The 14,580-nt window shown below is 48.9% G+C and overlaps 1 protein-coding gene across 8 annotated transcripts in view; it reads left to right on the forward strand.

Annotated features, from left to right (window-relative positions):
• Positions 1-14,580, forward strand: part of CCM2 (CCM2 scaffold protein) — a 55,855-nt gene that overhangs the window by 11,907 nt on the left and 29,368 nt on the right. For 5 of the 8 annotated variants that reach the window (XM_070369400.1, XM_070369399.1, XM_070369401.1 and 2 more), the window contains 2 exons: positions 4,376-4,531; positions 10,670-10,843. The exons of 1 other annotated variant lie outside the window; for it this stretch is intronic. In XM_070369400.1, the coding sequence (XP_070225501.1) occupies positions 4,433-4,531; positions 10,670-10,843 (273 nt within the window). In that variant the 5' untranslated portion in view covers positions 4,376-4,432. Of the gene's footprint in view, positions 1-4,375; positions 4,532-10,669; positions 10,844-14,580 lie in introns of those variants that run through there. 2 more of the 8 variants (XM_070369405.1, XM_070369406.1) reach the window with 2 other exon arrangements.

The raw sequence follows: 14,580 nt of genomic DNA on the forward strand, positions 1-14,580 counted from the left end.
TACCCCTGTTCACCTTTCAGGCCAGCAGAAATCCCTGCTTGGTCATGCGTGAGGAACTGACCAGCACAGCCCTGACAACTTGTAAGGGGCAATGCCTGGCTGAACTAAGGTGCCCTGACTGACCCAGCATCTCACTTCCAGAAACCTCCAAGGAAACATTGGCAAAAACATGAAGCAGTTTGTGTACCAAGCTGTTCCTTTTGGCCACTTTCCACTTCTAGGATACAGGCTCACTAAACTGTGGTACATCCTCAGCAGGGTGGGAGGCAGCATGGAGCCTTGTGCTTGGATATGGATCTGAATGCTCTGATGCTTTTTAGATTGTTGTCTAGTGGGGAGGGGTTGATCTCTTAGCATGGGCCTTGTGAGTTTGAAACCATGTTTTACAGTACTACAAGTTGAATCCAAACATTTTTTAAAAATAAAGTCATTAAAAAAAACCAAAAGCAAATTATAAAAATGGCAAAACCAAACAAGATGGAACCTCACAGAGAGGAATTCTTCCGGTTAATTAAATCATAGAAATTTGACAGCAGGCCGGCAGTGGGACATGCACTAAGGACAAGAAGAGTCACAAAGAAACTTTAAACAAATCGTTTTCAGTAATCATTGTATTAGTAATAATGGTGGTGGCGGCTTAGTCACTAAGTTGTGTCCGACTCTTGCGACCCTAGGCCCTGTAGCCTGCCAGGCTTCTCTCTCCATGGGATTTCCCAGGCAAGCATACTGGAGTGGGTTGCCATTTCCTTTTCCAGGCGATCTTCCTGACCCAGGGATTGAACCCTAGTCTCCTGCATTGCAGGCAGATTCGTTACCCACTGAGCTACCAGGGAAATGTAATACTGGTATTGTTATTTTGCAACTGTTAAAATTGTTTTAGGATTTATGGAATATAGTTACATTAGCAATATTATTCACTGGCTTTCATCCTAGGAGGATTGGGTGGGTGCAGAGAATACCAAAGAAGATAATCAATCGGCTTATAATCCTAAATTTGAATTCTATAAACTCTGGAGGTTTTTCTGTTAAACACAGAATGCTTATTTCCTCACTCTCTCTGGCACAGAGCCCCAGGAGGCAGTAGCACCCTTGGTGAGTGGTGGTGGGCCTGAGAACAGCACTTTACTTTGGAAGCAGCAGTGCCCATCGGAATAGTGGCAGATTCCACTATGCCATTAATAGTGGCGGGAGAGGCCGCCAATGGCCTGTGGTGTCCTGGCGCATCCATAAGATGACTAAAAAAGTTGGCTTAAAACTCAACATTCAGAAAACTAAGATCATGGCATTCAATCCCATCACTTCATGGCAAATAGATGGGGAAACAGTGGAAACAGTGAGAGACTTTATTTTTTGGGGCTGCAAAAGCACTGCAGATGGTGACTGCAGCCAAGAAATTAAAAGAGACTTGCTCATTGGAAGAAAAGCTATGACCAACCTAGACAGCATATTAAAAAGCAGAGACAATACTTTGCCAGCAAAGGTCCATGTAGTCAAAGCTATGGTTTTTCTAGTAGTCATGTATGGAGAATCCCAGGAACAGAGGAGCCTGATGGGCTGCTGTCTGTGGGGTGCACAGAGTCGGACACGACTGAAGCGACTTAGCAGCAGCAGCAGCGTGTATGGATGTGAGAGAGTTGGACTGTAAAGAAAGCAGAGTACCAAAGAATTGATGCTTTTGAAGTGTGGTGTTGGAGAAGACTCTTGAGAATCCCTTGGACTGCAAGGAGATCCAACCAGTCCTTTCTAAAGGAGATCAGTCCTGAATATTCATTGGAAAGACTGATGCTGAAGCTGAAACTCCAGTACTTTGGCCACCTGATGTGAAGAACTGACTCATTGGAAAAGACCCTGATGCTGGGAAAGATTGAAGGTGGGAGAAGAAGGGGATGACAGGATGAGATGGTTGGATGGCATCACCAACTTGATGGACATAAGTTTGAGCAGGCTCTGGGAGTTGGTGATGGACAGGGAAGCCTGGCATGCTGCAGTCCACAGAGTTGGAAAGAGTCGAACACGACTGAATGAACTGAATGGACCGATCACCTTGGGTGGTTTCAGGGAACCGGCATTGCTGTGAAAGCTATGGCCAAAGAGAAAGGATGATGCATTTAACTTCTCTGAATGATTGGTACCTCAGGGTTACCAGAGTCTAGGAGGGAAAAGCCCTCTTTATGTAAGTATTTCTACTAATAGAAGAAGGAGGAATGGCGGAATTAGAATGTTGAAAAATATCATATCCAAATATGAGGCAAAGGGGCCAGTCCATAGCCATCCAAGGCAGGTCACTGCCCCATATCATGTGCCCCCTGATGGAAGCGTTCTTGCAAAAAACATCACACTTGAGTTAGATAGAGCCTCACAGTCTGTAGGAAATGCCCCTCCCTCTCCCTCAACTGCATTTATGAATGCTGTTATCCTCGAACGCCTCTAAACCCTCTAGAATTTAAGCGCCTGTCCAGGCTCTCATTTGCCCTCTGTGCTCCCTGGCCTTTCTCTTCCATGCCTACCCTGGTGATCATTGCATCTGTGAGAACAGAACAGGTAGGCTTACATGTGCAGCTGGTTGGTTTCCTTTAGTTTCCTCTGTTTCCCTGGGTGTGGCAGCTTTGGGGCCTTGGAAGGGTTGTGTGTGCATGCAGGGGAACCTGTTGGGGAGCAGGCAGCGGACTCAGGCCCCACAGTCAGCCAAGATGAGGCATGGGGACCGCTCTGTATCCTGAGGTCTCTGTATCTCACTCTTGATTCCCTTCCCGTCAGGACCACCTGATCCTGCTCTGTGGGGACAGCTTTTATAAAGAAGGAGAAATTGGAGCCCAGATGGTACCTGCAGTGCCCTGTGTCTCTAAAGAGATATTCCAGACAGTACCAGATGTTTGTTCAAACAAATCTAGAGTGGTATTGCTTTCCCGGTTTACTGTATTTTCTACATCTGCAGCATGTGTGGTAGTAATTAAGGCATGAAATGACTGTTCTGAACCAGTCTTTTCAGAATCTAGAAATATTAAACTTTGTTGCAGTTTAAATTGAACCATATGAAATAGTCATTTTTATGGGCAGAAAACCACTGAAAATTAGCACTTTAATTTGATCAAATCTAACTTGGCCACCTGATGCGAAGAACTGACTCATTTGATAAGACTCTGATGCTGGGAAAGATTGAAGGCTGGAGAAGAAGGGGACAATAGAGGATGAGATGGTTGGATGGCATCACTGACTCAATGGACATGTGTTTGAGTAAACTCCAGGAGTTGTTGATGGACAGGGAGGCCTGGAATGCTGCAGTTCATGGGGTCGCAATGAGTTGGACACAACTGAGTGACTGAACTGAACTGAATCTAATGTTAATTAATATTAGTAAAATTGTATTACATTTGTTATGTTTTGAGTTGTGACTGTATATGGTCACTCTAATTAACCAAAATGGTTAATTAAGTAGCTTCTCCTCTTTGCAACCATTTTGGACTATCTAGAGAGTTTAAGAATCTTCAGCATCAACAAACCCAGTTTCCCCCTTTCAGGATCAGATTTGACCTTGAAGAAGTTAAAAGTGAGCTTGCTCAGGGACATACTCTTTAGTTTCAAAGTTGTATCTTAAACTCAAGAGTCCTGGAAGCAGGTACAGGCTTTTGTAGGCTGGGGGTCATGGAGGTGTGCTCTGTCCAGGCACCCCTGGACTGCTGTGCCCCAAAGCAGACAACACTCAGCCTGAAACAGGCAGGTTGGTGCTCCCACTGCATCAGGGACACCTCGTGGTCAGGAGGGGGAGCCCCAACAGTGCGCTCAGCTTGCTTGTTCATTCTTTCTAACTTTGTGGTTTGGTTTTGCAGAATGGTTGGACTTCCAAAATAATGTCTTTCAGCTGGCTATACCATATTGGCTAGAAATGTGGGGAGGCCACCTATAGGCTCTACATGCTAGAGATAGTAGGGAAGGTGTGCTGGTTTAGAAAGAAGATGTATTGGGTTTAGTAAGAAGATATGCTGGTTTATTTAGAAGATACGCTGGTTTAGTAAGAAGATGTAATGGTTTACTTAGACTGACTGGTTTAGTAAGATGGGCTGGTTAAATTAGAAAAATCCACTGGTTTAGTTAGAAGATGTTCTGGTTTAGTAAGAAGATGCACTGGTTTAGTTAGAAGATGTGGTGGTTCAGTAAGAAGATGTGTAGGGTTAGGTAGAAGAAGCACTGGTTTAGTATGAAGATGCGTGGGTTTTCTTTGCATCTTTTTGTGCACGCAGCCTGTTTGGATTTTGTCAGGAGTTTCAGGGTGTTGCCTGCCTCTTTAACTTTTTCAAAAAACTAAACAGCTTCAGTGGGGTTTGCAGAAGGAAGCTGTGGTTTATGGTCTTCCTGTTCATTCACATGTTTTTTTCAGAGGGAGGGCGAACATCTGACCATATTTTTCAACCAGATCAGAAGTGAACAGAGGAGAATGCACAGTAACTGTCGGCAGAGGGGGAGGAACCAGAATTCCTCCAGAGAAATTCCTCCTCAGACAGACTTTCCGACAGGGTATCCCATGGAGAACGAGGTAGGTGCAAGCCCAGTGTGGAAAGAGCCATCTAGAATGACTGTTGGGTCCTGTGACCTTCACTTTGCGAGAATGGGGTGGTGGAGGGTTCCTGCTGGCTTCCGCGTCTGAGAACCGGTGGCCGGTGAGAGAGATTGAGGAGCTTTTTGTAGGTGGTTGGGTTTGTCCACATTCGCCTAAGGAGTAAAAAGACTGTGGGTGTCAGGTCTGCTGTGAATTTATAGTCAGTCAGGACCCAAGATCTGAGTTCGAAAATGATTTAGGGAAAAGGTCAGGAAAAAGTGCAGTCCTAGTCTCGGACTCGCGCCTGAGTTTCATTTATGACGCCCAAGGGAAGACGAAGGGGCCGTGTACCTGGCCCAAGTGGTCTTGGCTGCCCGTGGAGGGTCAGACGCTGGGTGTCAGTGGAGCAAGCCGCTGCAGTGGAGGGCAGGTTCACACCCAGCCCTGAGATGGGGAACTTGAGTCTGTAAGGAGGTCCTGGGGCGCTGGCTGTGTCCTGTTCTTTATTTAGGACTCCGAGGCACCTAAGAAAGGCTCTTTTTCTGTTGGTAGGCGCTGAACTACTTAACTTTATAAATTTGTTGATTTGCATACAGGGAGTGTTGGAAGGTAGTTGGAGTTAAGATAGGCAATATTGCGGTGCCGTTTTAAACAGTGTACTTATAGGAGAGAATTTGTGAGGGTGCCTTGCGCACCTGGCAGGTCTGAACCTGGGTGGAGTAGCCACTGCCTTGCCCAGCTGGACAGAACTGTGGCTCTGCCCACCCTACCCTCTGGCCTTGGTGTTTTCCCTGGCCTTGCCCTGCAGCCCTGTGGAGCCAGAGCGTTGCCAAGCTGCTGTCTTCTCCCTCCCTCAGCAGAAAGGGCCCTGGGGCGGGGACAGGGGTCCTTCAAGGTATAGCCCCAGTGCTGGGCACAGGCTTGATGCCCGTTAGACATTTGCTGAATGCCCACTGAAGGACCCCAGGGCCTTGCTCTTGAAGCCTTTGTTCAGGGGCAGTTCTGTGTTACCTACTAAAGGAGTAAATAAGGCTTCCTGAGCACTGACTGGGGCATTTGAGATTCCCAGCACGGGTTTCTTTCCTGCACTGCCACACACTTTCTCCAGAACGTGCTGAGCTGCGAGTTGTGCCCGAGGAGCGAGTTGGTAGGTGTTTTCACCTTATCATTCCTTTTGGTCTCCAGGTAGAGGCTGCTTTTCCAGGAGTGGTTGTGCTGCTTCCTCAGCACATGCATTTCTTACTGTAAATTAATAAACAGACGCTCTGACAGAGAACATAGCCTCTGAGAATTTGTTTAGGATATGCAGATACTCAGAGCCTCGTCACCTCAAGTGAAAGTCTAGGCCAGGCTGTAATCTTAACAATGCTCAAGGCCAGCCTGACCCTGGGGCCTTCCTCTAGGAAAGTACTAAGTGGACCAGAGTCAGTTGTGTGTGTTTAACTAAAAGCTACATTTGAGATTTCCAACTTCAAAAGTTGTTTCAAGCATAAGATGGAAAATACTGCAAGAAAAGTTTTTTAAAAAAATATTTATTTTTTTCTTTGGCTGCACCAGATCTTTGTTGCAGTATGTGGGATCTAGTTCCCTGACCAGGTATCGAACCCGGGCCCCGTGCATAGGGAGTGTGGAGTCTTAGCCATTGGACCCCCAGGGAAGTCCTTTACCAAGAGTATTGTAAGGATCTAGGGATCACTTTCGGAGAAGGCAATGGCACCCCACTCCAGTACTCTTGCCTGGAAAATCCCATGGACGGAGGAGCCTGGTGGGCTGCAGTCCATCAGGTCGCTCAGAGTCGGATACGACTGTGCGACTTCACTTTCACTTTTCACTTTCACACATTGGAGAAGGAAATGGCAACCCACTCCAGTGTTCTTGCCTTGAGAATCCCAGGGATGGGGTCTCGCAGAGTCGGACACGACTGATGTGACTTAGCGGCAGCAGCAGCAGGATTCACTTTGGAGCTAGTTCTAGGAAGCAGCGTGTGTTGCACGTGCGACGTCTGCATGAAGCCCTGCGTCCGCCCCCTGGCTCTGTGCCTTGGACCCTCAGCCAGTTCCTTTCAACACTCAGGGCCCCATTTCTTCACAAGAAACTGGGACGCAGATGCACTCTGGGTGGCATCAGTGCCAGGGCAACATTCACCAAGAGAAACTGTGCTTGGTGTTGTGCTCTTTCCAGGGGCTCTTTCTTCCGTCTTTTGGGTCGAAGATTATAAAATCGTTATGGTGATGATGAACACGAGTGCTCAATAAATATACCTGTTGAGTGAAGAGTAAACAGTTGCACAGGCTAAAACCATTTTTTAAAAAACTGTATTGATTTGGAGGCTATTCCAGTGAATTAAAGAATCCACAATCATTTAATGGAGTCCTGATTCTGCATGTCAAGAATATTTTTAATTGTCAGTGTATTCTTTTTTTAAGCAACTTATTGACCAGAGACGTGTTAATATGTCTTGTTACCTGAATGTTATTGACCAGAGACATCTCAGCTTTCACTTACATAACAAATCACTGGCCACAGGTGTTAGTTTCTGCAAAAATCTCATGGTCAATAATGTATTAACTGGAACTTCCTTTTACATTTCATGTTTAAAAGCACCATTAGTTCCAAAACCCTGAGGTGCCGTCTTGTTCACTGTGTTTCTGGAAAAGCTGAGGGGCCCCCACCATGCCTGCCATACCCCAGCTCCCAGCCGGTGTGCTTTCTAGCTCCTGCAGTGGGAGCTGGGCGCGCATCTCCTGTGTCACATGCCTGCTCTCTTTGGGTGGAGCAGCTGCCCCCGTTCTGCACTAAAATGGGGCGAGGCAGCAGAGGAAGGCTGCAGGTTTGCTAGGGTGTCTTTCTTTACACAATGGTTTCAACATTCCACTTTCTAGAAAGGCTCAGCCACCAGTGAAACTTCTTTGGGACATTAAGAAAAAGCACATGGTGCCTTGTGTATGCAAGGCTAAGGACTGAGTTTGGGAAGCTGTGTCTGATTCCCAGTCAGTTAGGCCACGTTCACGCTTGACCAGGTGGTCTGGTGTGCGGTCCGGGTTGCAGGGGCCGCTCCCTTTGCCTCTGCTAGCCTGTGAGCAGTGGAGGTCTGGCACCACACTCCATCACAGGGCATGCCTTGTTGCCAGGGTAGCTCCTTTAAATACAGGACATTTTGGCACTGAAGCATACCTTTGAGGCACCTGACTAGCAGTTCTCATCGTGGGTTTAGTCCCTGTTCATCTTCTGTGGGCTCGGTGGTGACCGCCTTGAGGGTGGGGATTCTGTCTCATGCCTCCGCAGCACCTTCCTGATGCCTGGCTGGCAGAGGCACCAAACCCCTTCATTAACCAGTTTTATTTCTCCCCTGAGGGGTGCTGGGTCACAAGAGGTAAAGGCAGAGGAAGGCGGGGTGGGGCTCAGCATAGGGAAAGCTGATCCCTGAGCAGTAGGGGCATCTGCAGCAGGCCGTCCTGGTTTCTTCGGCTGGCAGAGTGTCTCCTTAAGGTGGGTTGTAGGTCTTGGGCTCTGGGTCCTTTCCAACACAGACTGACTTTATAACCCGTCCCTCATTGTTAAAACAACAGCTTGGGTTGCATGTGGTGTGTGGCCCTGGTGGTTTGGCTGACCTTGGCAAAACCTCTCACCTCTGAATTGGTTTCCTGTTGCTCCCAGGTGTAGAGGAGTGGCAAGGTGGAACATCAGACAGATTGAACTGAGCTGTTTTCACGCACCGTCAGATTCAGGATCAACCATGTCTGTGCCCCCGCTGGTTATGATCTGAGAGAGTGAATTCTGTGAGGTTAATAGGTAGAAATGGTGTAGGGACAGATGTTTACTCTGGCCAGTTTCAGACATAGGTCATCTCTGTAACGTGTTACATTCCTTGGTATTTCCACAGCTCTAGGGCAGTGCCTTGTACATCATAGAAGCTGGGAGGCTCTCAGCGCAGATACACAGTCAGGGAGAACAGGACTGAAGCGTCATCTGTGTGGGATGTCAGCCAGAGATGGAATCACAGTTCAGTATGGCCTGGCCTGGCCTGCCGCAGTCACGCTGGTGAAACATGATGTTTATATTACTCCATTCCCAGCTTCCCTTTCAATGTAAAGTTTACTATCGGTGCTTGAGTGGGAAATTGTGGGTGACCGTTTCCCACCATTTCCATGTGAGCCCTGCATGGCAACAACCTGGTCCAGACCCCGCCCCCCACCCCCGAATTTCACCTGAAGTGCCCCACCTTCTTCCCTCCCACTCTCCTAACTTGTGCTGGGCTGACAGTGCCTGTGGGAGGGAGGAGAAAGAAGCCTGAGAGGACCAGGAGGGTGGTCTGTCTGAGAGCTGGGATCAGCCGTCACGGGGTCCTCAAGGGGCACCCTCTGTCCACTCAGCAGTTCTGAGACGGTGGAGATGACACTGTCTGTGTGATGATGGTATTGATTATCTTGTCCATGGCTTAAGTGTTCAGTTCAGTTCAGTTGCTCAGTCGTGTCTGACTCTTTGCGACCCTATGAACCACAGCATGCCAGGCCTTGTCCATCACCAATTCCCGGAGTTTACCCAAACTCATGTCAGTGTAAGCAGCTGTAGATGGGAACTATATCCTTAAAATAACAATGTTTTGAACAATTTCACATATATAAACAAAAAGTAAATGAAGGCCCACATGCACGTTGTCATGATCATCCCTAGCCCTGTGGGCCTCATATCAGCATTATTTTACACCCACCCCACCCCACATCCAGTATGAAGCGCTGAGGGGCTGCACTGGGGTGTGGAGCAGCAACTAGGCTGATATTCGCCACAAGGAAGGGGTTCTCCAGGATTACTACTCTGGGGGATCAGAGGAGGAAAAGGCAGATATCCAGGTGCCAAGTACTCAGGGGTAATGAGCACAGACCAAGGAGCAGAGGAGAAAACCCAGACTCTGGCTAGAAGGAGCAGGAAGAATGCTGGGGTTCACTTTGTGGAGGGTGTCTTTTGGGTGGGGTGGCCTTTATAGCTGAGCGTCTCAGTGGGTGTGGGGCAGGCCCTGCAGGATCTCCCGGGAGGCCCCCAAGGCCTCACCTGCCTTAGTGGGGGAGTCACTGCCCCTCTCCACCTGCCATCTGTGAGACTGACGGGCTGACGAGGCACCTCACAGAATCATCGGCTCTGTGGCATTCTTTTGGGTGGGATATGGCGGGTGGCTGAATTTCCCATGCAGAGGAGAAACGGAAACGAGAGGTTTTAGAGCATGTTTGGTGACATGTACATTGTTCCTATAAGTGTTGGTCAGAGGTATCCCTGCTGTGGGTCCTGCCCAGGCAGGCAAGCTGCAGCATTGTAGACAGGACAGTGAAAGGTGACTTCTCCGTCTGGGATGGGTCACCAGCTCTGGGTTTTGCTCCCGTGTTTAGTGACATTTCCCTGCCAGGTCTGCATGCTGGTGTGTTGTCTTTGCTTTTATGTTCCTTTGGGTGACTGGAAGTGGTCACCTCCAAAGAGCCCTTCGGAGCTGCTGGGAGGGGTCCAGACCTTTTTCTGGGCCCGCAGGCGAGGCTGACTTCATTCTCCCTGACCTCCCTGGTTCTTGCTCTGCAGGTTTACTTTGATTGCAAGATTGGCCTTCAGGCTGGTCTAGACACTGATTTGGGGGTGAGGTTGCTCACCTAGGTGTTGGTCAGAGCCCTGAGCCCCTGAGGCCCTGGCAGAGGGAGGGGACAGTGGAGCACAGGCCATGCTTTCACAGGAGAGCGTAGAGGTGGCCTTGCGACTGTTGACTGCATTTTCTGTTGATGCCACAGCCCTGGGCACACCTCCCCACCTTCTCCGAAGACTGCAGTGAAGTGACCCGGCAGAGCCGGGAGGGGTGGAACAATGTAGCATTTTTGTCTTGTGGGGGAATCTCCCGTTTCTGCCCTGTTTTCGTCTCCTGAGTTTACTCACCTTGAGAACTGTCCTTTGAATCTTCTAAGTGTCTGTGAACAGGTGAGGGACAAGCCCCTCGGTACCCGAGGCAGCCCTCGGCCTGGCCCACCGTGGCAGCAATGGCCAGCCCTTGCCTGCACGGGGATGTGGCAGTGGCTTGGGCCACTTCTGCTTGTTAGCCGTGGGTACAACACCAAGCCTTTGTGAATAATGAACTCCAACCATTGCCGTTTCTGCCTGCAGCCTGGAATTGTGTCGCCGTTTAAACGAGTATTCCTAAAAGGTGAAAAGAGTAGAGATAAGAAAGCCCATGAGAAGGTGACAGAGAGGCGCCCTCTGCACACTGTGGTGCTGTCCCTGCCCGAGCGCGTCGAGCCCGACAGACTGCTGAGCGACTATATCGAGAAGGAGGTGAAGGTAAGTCCACGGCCGCAGGACACACCTTGCCTGTCGCCAGCAAAGGCTCTCAGTGCACCACACGCTGCGGTCTGGGACCCGTCCCCACGTGCACCTCGGCTGACTCCCACTCGGTGGTGCACCCGTGGTGGTATGTCTGATACCCGGGTGCCCAGTCCCCAGATTGCTCTTTTCTGGCCCCATTTCTGGTTTTCTCTCCGGGAGCAAGCCGCCTCCTTACTCGTAGAGGCTGGCCGTGTGTTTCAGTTCCTTGGTAAAGGCTTAGAGCTGTCCCCTGTGTCATTGTCACAGCCTAGGACACGGGCTTCTGAATCCTGTCAGAGACTGTGCCTGCTTGTGGATTAACAGAACGTGCACTGCTGTATTTTTAGTGCTTTCTCTAAACACTGGAGTGAGAAGAAATGAATACAAAGGTATAAAACTGTGCGGTCAGAGAGAATGGGAAAGGGGGCAGCAGTAACGAGCGAGCCCCATAAACTTGCAGAAGGAGCTGATGAAGGTGGGGTAGCAAGTTCATGGTGCCCTCGGAGCTGGACCCTCGTCCCTCAGAGGACGCAGAGCCATCCAGCTGGTCTCGGGGGTGTGTGGGGGTGTAGGGAGGCACCGTGCACATTGTGAGCGTGTGGAGGGGTCCGCTCTCACCTGGCGTGGTGGGAAGTGGGAGGTCTCCCTGGTGGAGACTCAGCACTAGGGGGACTTTAGACATGGGGGCACCTGGCCCAGGGGAGGGTGGGGAGAGACCCAGTGGGAAGATGAGCAGATTGAGTCAAAACCTGTCTGGAACGGTGAGAATCGCCAACCCCGTTTCCCTCAAGCTTTCAGAAGGCCTGCAACCAGGCCTTTGCCAAGAGGGATCCTCAGAGGGATGCTTTTATATGGAAGCCACGCAGCCCACAGAAGTGCTTCCTCACATGACCCTGCTGTGACCACCCCGCCAGCCTGAAAGAAGCGATGCTCTGCAGCTCTGCCTTTGCTCATGGCTTCTGTCATGGGCAGCCAAGGAGAAGTACATGTGTGAGGAAAAACGTGTAACCTAGGGACAGAGCCCAGCACAAACACAAGAAGTAAACGTGAATGCAGTGGCTACAATGCAGAAACTGGAGGAAAAATAAAAGTATGTGGTATTGTCGGAAAAATAAGAAATACTGTTAACTGTGAGATAACAGGAAAACAGGTGGAAACGAACTTTTGGAATTAAAAATATCTTAATTATATATCATAAACAATTCTTTAGAGGGGTCAAAAGGTAAAGAAAATCATCCAGAAAGGATAACCAAAAGATAAAGTAAACAAAGAGGAGAGAGAAAAATTGCAGAATCTATCCAGGAGGTTTAGCAGCTGACTCATGAGAAGAAGAAATGGAAGAGAGTGGGAGGAAGTTGTTAAGACAGCAAGGGTGTTTTGCAGAATTCACCAACAGACATGACTCTCAGATTGAAAGGATCCCTTTCTGGTCATAATAACCAGACAAATCAGCTTTCTAAAACATGAGCCTGCAGAGCCCATTCTGACGAGGTTCCTGGGGGATGTACTGCCTTAGTGCACAAGGGTGCACCAGGGGAATGGAAAACACAGGTCCAGAACTGGAGTTTAGGCACAGGGAGGAGCAGAGGGAATTCCCAGGACAGGAATCTGAAAAACAGACTAGAGCAGCTCTGGGAGAACAGAGTGCGGATGGTTTTATATGTTGGGGTAGAGGCTGCTGATGAATTGGGAAGACAGAATGTGCTTTGGAAACAAAGCAAGTGATAGGGTAGGCGTATATTACACCATGAAAATTTAAAGTTTGGGGGACTTCTTGGTGGTCCAGTGGTTAAGAATCTACCTGCCAGTCCAGAGGATATGGATTTGAACCCTAGTCCGGGAGGATTCCACATGCAGTGGAGCACCTAAGCCCATGTGCTGCAACTACTGAAGCCTGAACTCCAGTGCCTGTGCTCTGCAACAGGAGGAACCACCACAGTGAGAAGCCCAAGCACTGCAGTGAAGAGTAGCCCCTGCTGACTGCAACTTGAGAAAGCCCTTGCAGCAACAGAGACCCTCTGCAGCCATAAATAAGCAAAATACTTTTTTGGGGGGGAAAAAAAAAGTTTGGGGACTTCTGCTTCCAGGAAGATGGAGTCAACATTTTCCCTTATTATTCCCATTAAATACAACTAAAAATCCTGGACATTGTATATGTAACAACTATAAGAAGACTGAAAGGTAGAGAGATGGCAGAGCAGACCTCAGGACCCAAGCTGCGACCCAGTGAGTTCCCCAGTTCTGTTTTCCCTCGTGTATCTCAAGTCTGGAGCTGAAGAAGCTGGCAAACAAGAAGAACCAACAAAATTCACTCCCTCTGGCCAAAAGACCAAGAAAAGAATGGCTTAGCAGGACAGAAAATGTTTAACAGTACCTGCTCAGTTCCAACCAAAGGTGACTAAAAACCTGTGGCCCCACCACTGCTTCTGCTTGCAAAGGCCAGGTGGGGACCAGAACTCACCCCAGAGGAGGCTGAGTAAGGAGCAGAGACTTATCCCTGAAGAATGCCTAGTGGAACTGAGGTAACAGTGGAGACGTGGGGAGCCTGGAATTCTGCCCTCAGACAGCAGCAGTGACACACACCAGCCCTCCTGTCAGTGGGGGCCGCTTGGGGAGCTAGAAGGCCAACCATGCTCAGCAGGGAAGACGAGCTCTCCAACTCAGGTGGCAGCAGGGGCCAGTGGGGAGTCAGCCCCTCCACCTGTGCTCCCTCCCGCTGTGGAACTAGAGCAGATTTTCTGACATTTGTGTCATCAGAGTCCTGGAGGGAGAAGAGATGGCTGGCTGGGGTGGGGTGGAGAGAGCTGAAGAACTGATTAAAATAGTCATGGTTGAAACTTCTCTGATTTGGTAAAGAGACAGACTTAAAGATTCAAGAAGTTGCGTGCACCACCAACAGAATAAACCCAACACAGTGCACACTAAGACTTGTCATAGTGAAACTTCTGAAAAGTGAATACAGAGAGTCCTGAAAGCAGTGAGAAGGAACACTTTACCCATGGGGAAGACAGAATGACAGCAGACTTCTCATCAGGGGCCAGAAGGAAGTGACGGTCATCCTTCAAATGCTAGGAGACAAGGGCTGATGAGAAAGCACTAAAGACGACTCTAGAGCACCCTTAAACAGCAGCCCAGAAATGGGCTGGTTCCTTGAAGGGCACAGACTACCACAGGTCACTAGTAAATAGATTACTTGAAGAGCCCTATAACTATTAAAGTAGTTTAATATCTAATTTGAAAACACCCGTAAAAAACTTCACCAGGCTCAGGTGGTTTCTGGAAAATTGTATCAAGTGCTTAAAGAGTTAACAGGCTGCACAATCTTCCAGAAAAACAAGAATGGAGGGAACACTTTTTAACTCATTTTCTAAGGTTAAATAAATTTCAGACATGAATACAGTTGCTTCTAAGTCACCTCAGTCGTGTCCAACTCTGTGTGACCCCATAGACGGCAGCCCACCAGGCTCCTCTGTCCCTGGGATTCTCCAGGCAAGAATACTGGAGTGGGTTGCCATTTCCTTCTCCAATGCATGAAAGTGAAAAGTGAAAGTGAAGTCGCTCAGTCGTGCCCGACTCTTAGCGACCCCATGGACTGCAGCCCACCAGGCTCCTCCATCCATGGGATTTTCCAGGCAAGAGTACTGGAGTGGGGTGCCATTGCCTTCTCCAATGAATACAGTTACTTAGGTGTAAATCTAATGAAACACGTTAGA

This window comes from Bos mutus, chromosome 4, assembly GCF_027580195.1.
Source record: "Bos mutus isolate GX-2022 chromosome 4, NWIPB_WYAK_1.1, whole genome shotgun sequence".
Lineage (NCBI taxonomy): Eukaryota > Metazoa > Chordata > Mammalia > Artiodactyla > Bovidae > Bos > Bos mutus.